At 42.8% G+C, this 10,435-nt stretch overlaps 1 protein-coding gene across 1 annotated transcript; it reads right to left on the minus strand.

The window, feature by feature from the left end:
* Nucleotides 1-5,968: 5,968 nt before the first annotated feature.
* On the minus strand, nt 5,969-7,408 carry sp9 (sp9 transcription factor; the record flags this gene model as incomplete). Its single annotated transcript, XM_084314499.1, is given in 4 exon segments — nt 5,969-6,121; nt 6,124-6,209; nt 6,212-6,839; nt 6,842-7,408. Coding segments are annotated over 4 exon segments (1,407 nt in total). The 5' UTR covers nt 7,382-7,408.
* Between the last annotated feature and the right edge of the window lie 3,027 nt (nt 7,409-10,435).

Below are 10,435 nucleotides of genomic sequence, written 5' to 3' on the forward strand. Positions count from 1 at the left end.
ACCAAACTTGATATGCATGACCTTGGTGGGCTCTAGGTCAACTCCTGAAAAGGGGGTCAATGTCAGACTTTGCAATCAAAAGTTAGGGGGCTAATAACCCTTGCCATAATTTCAGTGCGCCCCCTAACTTTTGATTGCAAGGTCTGACATTGACCCCCTTTTCAGGAGTTGACCTAGAGCCCACCAAGGTCATGCATATCAAATTTGGTCAATGTCAGACCTTGCAATACACTGTAAGGCACTGTAAGGCTACTGTCCTGCCTCACTTCCAGTGATGAAGCTCAGCTATGCTAACGGAGTGTCTATTCCCAAAGCTAAAATGCACGCACAGAGACAAAAAAGGTATGTATCTTCTTGTCTAACTCCAGGGAAGATGTTAAATAAGCTAATTTCCCAAAATGTTGGAGTTCCCCTTTAAGCTATCTAGTGTTCTATATATATCTATGGTGCCGACAGCAAGCTAACCCCCTTGAGGAACAGGAGCAGAGAGAGGAGTGGAAGTCCGAGGAAGATTAGGGTTATATTATAAAAGAAAAAACGTTTTTTAGTTTTAATTTTCTTTTTATAGTGTGCAATTCAAGTGAATATTCTTGTATTTGATCTTTTAGGACATTGTTTTTTAACTTGTCAATCAAAACCATCGGGGAACATGTACTGTGTCTAGGGCGGCTATTCTCCACTTCCACAACCTGAAAGTAGGCACTTCCGGCTGACTTCCGGTTGCCAATGGTACTTCCTGTCCCATACAAATACATTGGTTTTAGCTACTTTTCTCCCCTTATTTAAACAACTTTGTCGTCACAGAGAGGCAATGAAACGTTTGTATTATTATAGCATCGGGAGCTCCAGCAGCTTGTCGATGTGCTAATAGCCTCAGCAACCTAACGTTAGCTGGCTCCAGCAGATCGACAAGCTGCTGGAGCCAGCTACCGTTAGCTGCTGGCTACCTAGCTCCACTTCAACCAGCATCGGGAGCTCCAGCAGCTTGTCGATGTGCTAATAGCCTCAGCAAGCTAACGTTAGCTGGCTCCAGCAGCTTGTCGATCTGCTGGAGCCAGCTAACGTTAGGTTGGCTCCAGCAGCTTGTCGATCTGCTGGAGCCAGCTAACGTTAGGTTGCTGAGGCTATTAGCACATCGACAAGCTGCTGGAGCTCCCGATGCTGGTTGAAGTGGAGCTAGGTAGCCAGCAGGCTAAATGCTCCGCGACGCTGAACTGCCTGGGCCGGTCTGTCTGTTGAATGCATCACAGTTAGACAGTAGCTACTGTTAGCTGCCCTTCCGGATTAGCTTTGAGTTAACTATCTTTCCCGACCCAAAGTATTGTTTATAGTGCATTTCTTGCCACCTTATAGCATTTGTACATTTGTATGACAGTCTATAATGCTCCCGTGAGGTTTTTCCGAACGTTTTGGTAATGATTTTCACTATAAAATCATATTTCTAAATGACAGGAAGTTGATAAACTGGCCGGAATAGCTTTGAGCTAACGATCTTTGCCGATGCATTCCATTCTAAACGTAACGTTAGTTGTTCAAAACATTACCCGTCTATATAATTTGTTCCTCAACGTTATATAGACGGGTCATGTTTTGTAAACTAACGTTATGTTTAGAATGGAATGAATACATGGGTCGGGAAAGATAGTTAGCTCAAAGCTAATCCGGAAGGGCAGCTAACAGTAGCTACTGTCTAACTGTGATGCATTTTCTGTTTGCAGTCCAATGTTCACCAAAACACACACCCACACACTTATAATTTGTTCCTCAACGTTATGGTCATGTTTTGTAAACTAACGTTATGTTTAGAATGGAATGAATACATGGGTCGGGAAAGATAGTTAGCTCAAAGCTAATCCGGCCTGTTTAACCACTAGCTTCTGTTAGCTAATGAAGGCTAATGCTGGCTGAGCAAGGAAACTAACAATAAACGTTTTTACATGAAATACAGCCCAAAAACCCTGCTGACAAACGTTTGGTTATTAAATACATTCTATACTATAATAATACAAACGTTTCATTGCCTCTCTGTGACGACAAAGTTGTTTAAATAAGGGGAGAAAAGTAGCTAAAACCAATGTATTTGGATGGGACAGGAAGTACCATTGGCAACCGGAAGTCAGCCGGAAGTGCCTACTTTCAGGTTGTGCAAGTGGAGAATTAGGTGGGAAATGTGGTGCGAGATATTGCATGCGGGTCTCGTGTTCGTCCAGCAGAGGGCAGCAGTGGACTTAGAATCACCTGGAACCGAGACACCCGAGATGTTTTGTTTTTGTCAGAATGGATGCGTCTCTAAATTAATTGATTATTACGGAAGTGGAAGTAATTTGCGCCAATGTTCCTGATGTTCATTCTCAGTTGGCTACTAAGGTGTGTTGATATTGTTTTGTTTCTGCATATTTGTGATTGTTGTTCTAAAAATAGGCCTTGTGGATAATGGCTCATGGCTTCCACATCCGTGCACAGACATGTTTGAAAGTTATCCTACTGTTATCATAATATTTTTGACTATTAAAATGTTTTCCGTATACATAACTGCTCGATATCTTCATTCGAGATGAAAATGTTCATAATTATCAACAATTTGGGGGAAAATGTAGAGCTGCAGGTGATTTTATTGGTTGATAAACGGTTGTGGATGCCCCGACTGTGATCGTTTTTTCTTCTTCTCATGTTAATGATGATTACTTGTGGCTCCACGGCTATATATCAATATAGATATAGATATATATTCATTATTTGATTTGTTTTACGAATCAACGTAAATCGTTAACCCTTTCACTGCCACACTACAGAAGGTTAACCCTTTACTATCACACTATCGACGGGTGATAGTAAAGGGTTAACCTTCTGTAGTGTGGCAGTGAAAGGGTTAATTTGCTGTTGTGTTGTGTGGCAGTGAAAGGGTTAACCTTCTGTGTATTGTTGTTGCAGTGAAAGGGTTAGCCGTCTTGATCGCAGGGTGATCAGGTGACGTGTCTCAAGCTCCTATAGTTCACACCGCAAGCCTTATTTAGTGCTCAATTCTGATTTATTGCTTATAGATTTGATATTTCTTTTGGTTCGGCTGTGTTCACATTATTATTATTATTATAAATGCGGCCTTAAGATCAGATTCCGGTGCGTGTGAACTAACTGACCCGCGCGTGTGCAAATGAATAAAGAAGATGGACGTAAAAAAAAAAATTGTGACAAATGTCAATCTATAGTCCGGCTGTGACTGTTCAGACTATGAGGTCACATTGTATTTTGTATCTGATTTAGGACCACGTGTGAAAGTGCCCTAAAATAAGAATAACAAAGATCAGATTACATGTGATTTGTGTTAATAATAATAAATAATAGTAGATTTAATTTATATAGCACACTTTAAACTCAGTGAGCTCTCAATGTGCTTCACAGGCACAGCAGAAGGACAACAGTGTGTTATTCACACTGTCATGAAATAATCAGATTTGAATCACATATGAGTTTTAAAAAAAAATCTGATTTGGGCCATTTAGCTTTGCAGTGTGAACTAAATACCTGTGTCTATTCTAAATACCTGCAGCGAGAGAGACCATACAAGCGTCCTCTAGACTGTCTGTCCGCCAGCTTAACCAGCTGTTGTTATGAATATGGCTCAGAATAGGCCCCGTGTCTTTGTTGATATTATCAAACCTATTTCAAATGGACTGGCAAACAAAATTGTATAGTCTATTTTATTTACCATTTATTTATTTTTCAGAATATAGGCTATTATTGTGCTATATATACAAAATATAAATCTAATTTGGGAATTACAAAAATACCTAACAGGTTAATAAATATATGTCCGCATTATAAAAATATTGTCCAAATGGGAGACGTATATAATTTTTTTTTTTAAATAGCAGTTTATAATTGTTTAAATTCAAATAGCGTGACTATAGTGATTTTGTAGTTAATTATCTGAAATTCAAATCGTCATTCTGATTTGCTATAGTTTTCACTATATATAATTTTAATTAAAAATTTTTAAAAACGCCAGTTGCACAAAACGAAATGAAAACAATTTCCTTCTATATTGCCTTCTGGTCAATTTAACTTCCTCTTAAAACATAATAAAAGGGTCGTCTGGATGAGACGCGTCTCTCTCCCCCAGTGTTCCCAGTGTTCCCAGGCCTGGCGCTGTAATTATTCCCCGGGATGTTGGACGCTGCACTGGGTAAACACAAAGAAGTCAGAGAGGGCATCCATGAACCCCTTTTCATCGCGGGGGGCCCCGAGATATATATTCAAATAACGTGCAAGAGAGCATCTCTCAAATGCGACGACAAGGATGAGGCATATCTCTCTCTCTCTCTCTCTCTCTCTCTCTCTCTCTCTCCCACTCTCTCCGTCTCTCTCTCTGCTCCCTCTCTCTCTCCGTCTCTCTCTCTGCTCTCTCTCTCTCCCCCCCCCCTCTCTCTCTCTCTCTCTCTCTCTCTCTCTCTCTCTCTCTCTCTCTCTCTCTCTCTCTCTCTCCCTCTCTCTCTCTCTCTCTCCTCTCTCTCTCTCTCTGCTCCCCTCTCTCTCTCTGCTCCCTCTCTCTCTCTCTCTCTACTCTCTCTCTGCTCTCTCTCTCCCCCCCTCTCTCTCTCTCCGTCTCTCTCTCTCTCGTCGCGCGTATAAAAACCACGAGATCTCATGATGATGGGACACGTTGTATACAATGTAATTTTAAAGTTTTATTAAACGTGGCCCCATAATAATAATAACATCGCGTGGTTTTGTATATAGAGAGAGAAAGATGCACCCTATAGGGCGCGTTTGGTATGCAAATTGAAAGCAGTTAATTTGGACAATTAGAATATATATTCAGGGGACCTTTTGTCACCGAACCCCCTTCCTTTTGGAAACCCCTCAGATAAAGTGAAAGTGAACAAAAGATTGTCTCGGAGATTAATTAGATATTTGATAAGACACGAATCCCTAATCGCGGATACAAGACGCATGGGGGGGGGGGGCTGTGTGCTCCCAGTCATAATTAATACCATTTAACAAGATTTTTTTCATTTGGGCAAGAAATGTCTTTTCCGGGACATTAACCATTGATTTATTCCGTGCAGGAAACAGTGGAAGTCAAGGTGCGAGCACCTGATATATATTTAAAGGAAATGTCGAATTATATATTTCGTGTTTGGCTAAAAAAAATAATAATACGGTGTGGATATAATTTATTTCAATTCTTATTAATTGAATTATTTTTCAATAACAAAAAAAAACTCCATCACACAATTATACAGCCTCAAGAATATATATTTTTTTAAAGTTGTTTTTTTAATTATGATAAAATGAAAGGCTTATACCGTGTGACTTTATATACAAGTAAACATTTATATATTTTTTTGGCAAAAGAAAATAAAAAGGTTATAACTGAAGTTTTAAAAAAAATTGTTCTTTTTTTACACGTCCAACAAAGTGCGTCGAAAAGTAAACTCCCTGATTTTCAGGATTATTATTATTATTACCAAACACGAATAAAACAATCAGAATAATAACATTTTACATGATGAAAATAACAACACAGTCCCGTCGTCGTCAGAATACAAGATGTCACTCACATTGTGTCCCAACACCAAGTTCAACAGGTTCATCGAAGAAGCCCCTCCGTTTGCAATTTTTTTTTTTTTTTATAATAATTTTTTACGAATTAAATATTCGTTATTAAGCATGTGTGAAGAAGGACGACCCCCTTTATTTATTTTAGCTCTGCAAATGTCTTCCGGGGGATACAAAAAAAGAAAACCTCCATAGTCTTTTCAAAAACACCCGTTTTCGATGCTGTGCCGTTTTCTTCTTAGGCTATGATGTATTTACTCTTTTTTATTTTATTTATTTGTATTCTGGGTTGTGTGTCAGTCAGTGTCACGCCGCCACGTCCGTGTCCCGCGGAATAAACAACAACAACAACAACAACAACAACAACAACAACAACAACAACAACAACAACACACGGACACACGGTTCATCAGGGCTCGTCGTGGTGGTGATCTTTCACCGTGATGATCCGGTTCGGATGAACCCCGTCTAAAACCAGGTCTGCCGGCGACCCGGACCGCGGCGTCTCCAGGTTGCTCCCGGTGTCAGTGTCGCTGTCGCTGCCCTTCTTGCTCCCCCCGCCGCCACCGCCGTGTGCGTCTTGATATGTTTGCTCAGGTGGTCGCTGCGCATGAACCGCTTGTTGCACACCGGGCAGGCGAACCGCTTCTCCCGGTGTGCGTCCTCAGGTGTCTCTGCAGCTCGTCTGACCGGGTGAACCTCTTCCCGCAGAACAGCCAGTTGCAGACGAACGGCCGCTCCCCGGTGTGCCACCGCAAGTGCGCCTTGAGGTGCGACGTCTTGCCGTACACCTTACCGCACCCGGGAATGTGGCAGCTGTGCAGGCCCTTCCTCCGGAGGCTGGCCCCGGCGGGCCCCAGCCGCTCCGCCTCCTGGCAGTTGGGACAGTCGCACGTCGCCCTCCCCGAGTACCGCCTGGAGGACCGCGAGGAGCTACTTATTCCTGAGCTGGAGCCGGAAATCATGGCGTTGGAGGCGGCGTCCGCGTAGGAGGAGGCCGCGGTGGGGATGACGGTCTTGAAGCAGCCCTCCTGGGTCAACAGGTGCTGCCCGGTGGACAGCAGGTGGGTGGCGGCCGCCGAGGGGCTGATCCCGGTGGAGCTGAACGCGGAGTGGGTCAACGTGGAGAAGTCCGCCGGGTTGTAGCCGCCCAGCTGGGAGTGTAGGCTGGCCTGGGGCAGGGAGGTCTGCACCAGGGAGGTCTGATGGAGGCCGCAGCCGGCCGGGTTCTGCACGTCCAGCCACGACACCGCGGGGTTGGCGCTGTGCACCGTGTCCCACACGACGACGCGGCGGCGCCGTTGGCGACATGGTCCCCGGAGTGGATGGTCGAGTGGAACCCGGCGGACTTGTACCACGACTCGTACGGGTGCGCCATCCCTACCCGCGGGTAAAGGCCCTCCGCCGACGTGTGGACTTTGGAGATAAACGCAGACTGTCCGGCGGACGACTCCTGGGCTCCCGAGTTGGAGAACAGACCGCTGTAGTCTGTCGTGGAGAACGCTGAGGAGGAGGAGGTCGGGGACGTGGAGGAGGAGGCCGGCAGGCAGAACGCGCTGCCGTTCCCCGCGCCGTTTCCCGCCGCACCGCCGGTACCGGTAATAAGTCCTCCTCCTCCGGTCGACGCGCCGCGGGTGGCGGTCTGCACCGTGAACCCGGCGGGCAGACTGGAGCCCAACAAGCTGCAGCTGCTGCCGCTGGACGACGACAAGGACCTCTTCCAGGGATGGAAGCCACCTTTTATGGAGAAAGCGCTGGAGTCGGGTAGACCGGTCAGAGGGCTGCCGCTGTTGCCGATTTTGTTGCAGGTCGCAGCCAGCATCGCTAGAGGGGTCGTTCCGAAACGTGGCTCTTCCTGAGAAAAGAGAGAGAGAGAGAGGATCGATTGATTGATTGAAAACTTTATTAACAGATTGCAGAATGGCTACAATACAGTACAGCTCAATACACACAATTGTTAAGGGGATGCAGACCAGAGAAAGACGTTCGTCTTGTTTACATCAGGGTCCCCCATTTTCAATTCATCAGGGGGGGGGGGGGGATAAAGTTGTTTGACTTTAATCATTTATTAGACTAAACTAATAAGTCTTAACTATTTTATCACACTTTTTTTTCCTCTTTTTTATAATTTGTTTGCCTATTTTTTAAACTGAATCCACCGCACTTTGTTTTTACTCTCTGTCTATTCTATTTTCATTATTGTATTACTGAATGAAACTGTAGAGAGGCCTATATTGGGATGCTATAGATCCTAATGTGAAACACTGTGATTGATCTTATACCTTGCTACCTCTCTATCTTCTTTTATGCTCGCTATGCCTGTATTTTTCACTGTTGTAGTGTTGTGTGAAGCACTTTGAACCGCAACTTATGTATGAAAAGTGCTATACAAATAAAGTTATTTATTATTATTATTATTATTATTATTATTATTATTATTATTATTATTATTATTATTATTATTATTATTATTATTATATTATTATTATTATTATTATTATTATTCATCTGGAGGATGAAGCGGTCCCAGCAGCACCATGAGAGAGAGAGACACACCAACAGGGAGGGAGGAAATGTTGAGAACTTTGCATTCCGCTAAATAAATCATTATAGGATATATACAAGACCTTCTTTGAAAGCAATTGTTTACTGACTGAGGGACGGTATGTCATAAATTTATAGATGTAGCAGTACTGTCTATCTGTATGTCATGTATGTCATAAATATGTCCTGATGAATTGAAAATGGGGGACCCTGATGTAAACAAGACGAAAGTCTTTCTCTGGTCTGCATCCCCTTAACAATTGTGTGTATTGAGCTGTACTGTATTGTACCCATTCTGCAATCTGTTAATAAAGTTTTCAATCAATCAATCAATCAATCCCCTTAACAATTGTGTGTATTGAGCTGTACTGTATTGTACCCATTCTGCAATCTGTTAATAAAGTTTTCAATCAATCAATTTCAGAGAAATGGGGGACCCTGATGTAAACAAGACGAAAGTCTTTCTCTGGTCTGCATCCCCTTAACAATTGTATGTATTGAGCTGTACTGTATTGTACCCATTCTGCAATCTGTTAATAAAGTTTTCATTCAATCAATCAATCAGAGGGGGGTTGTTGTTGTTGTTGTTGATGCCAAGCTATCGCTGTCGGATGTTTTGTTTTGTGTTCGTCTTTTTGGCAAAAGCGCCAAAAGGGGGAAGGGGGGGAGGGGGGGGGCTTCATCATCAAATGTTTTTTTTGCGCTTCATTTACCGAATGATAACTCAATGAAACAGCATAAATAAATAAATAGGAGAGGACAGGGGGAGCGCTGCGGAAGTTTGGTGACCGCACGCTCATGAATATTGATTGATTGATTGAATTGATTGAAAACTTTATTAACAGATTGCAGAATGGGTATACAACAATACAGTACGGCTCAATATATTACAATTGTTAAGGGGATGCAGACCAGAGAAAGACTTTCGTCTTGTTTATATCAGGGTCCCCATTTTCAATTCATCATATAATGTTTGTTTTTGTACACATTTAAAGGCTTAATTGACAAAAACACGTTTATCTCTTATTATTAGACAGCAGCAAACAAAACATCAACTCTAAACGATGCGAAAGCAAGCATATAATATAATATAATATAATATAATATAATATATATAATATAATATATACGACCAAGACAGCCCGGCGGAGATAGAGGGGAGATAATAAAATGTCTGTTTATAACTTTTACGCACGACAGTGCATGGCTCGGGACGGGATGTAATAGAGCAGGTCGACTGGTAATCCGGAGGTTCCCGGTTTTATCCCGCGCGCTCCTCCCGGGCGGGCACCGTGTCGAAGTGTCCTTGAGCAAGACACTAACCCCTAAAAAACTGCCCCCCCCCCCCCCCCATGAGCAGGTAGTGGCACCTTGATGGTGGTGAGGAACAAATTATAAAGTGGCTTGGATCAAAATAAAATCACTATATATAAATGCACCATTTAATAATTTTTTAGAAATATTTACGCACGTACGGGGGTATATATATATACAAAATAAATCACACACTTACCCCCAAGTATAGACGTAGCCATATTCCAGGGCCTGTGCTTATATGTTGAAATCGGTCGCAATTTTCTTCATGCGCAAAATTCTGGAAGAAGAGATCTTGTATCTCAATGGGCCATCATTCCTGGATACATAAAGCATAAATAAAAATAAAAATAGTGTACGTTTCCCAATTTGACTCAAAGTCAGACGCGCTCCCTCGCTCTCACTCGGCTCGCGGGTCCACTCACTGCCTATAGTTGTAGAGAGCGATGTTCTTTGAAGTACAGCTGGGCGAGCGCGCACGGCCAATCGATGCGCGCCTTTCTCGTCACGTGGGGGACAGAGTCAGCCAATGGGAAGTTCGACCGCGCGGAGACAGAAACGCCCACAAAAAGCGCTCTCTCCACCACGTCAATCATCTTGTGCTGTGCCGCTCTCTCAGCGCAGACTGTGTCAAGCTTAAGATACGATTTTGGTTTATATTATATATATATATATATATTTTTTTTTTAATAGATTTTTTTCCATGACTTACAGTACATTGTGGAGTGGAGTTGATCACGCCATGAGTGATCCGCGACTATAGGTAAGCGTTGTTTCACTCATTTGGACACTTTATTATTATTATTATTAAATTATTATTAATGATGACTGTTGGAGCCTTTTACGCGCGACTCTTCTTTCCACCGCGAAGGTCCTCCTTGCGTCAAACTGCAGGGAGCTGATTCTGAGTCTCACAGTATACAGCCTCAAACGCGAAATACTTTATTATTGTTGTTGTTGCGCTGTGATTTTTATTTGTTTTTCATTTTATAAATTTTTTTCCCAAAACATGCTATAT

The sequence above is a fragment of the Notolepis coatsorum genome (assembly GCF_963971535.1).
Source record: "Notolepis coatsorum genome assembly, chromosome: 5".
NCBI classification, from domain to species: domain Eukaryota; kingdom Metazoa; phylum Chordata; class Actinopteri; order Aulopiformes; family Paralepididae; genus Notolepis; species Notolepis coatsorum.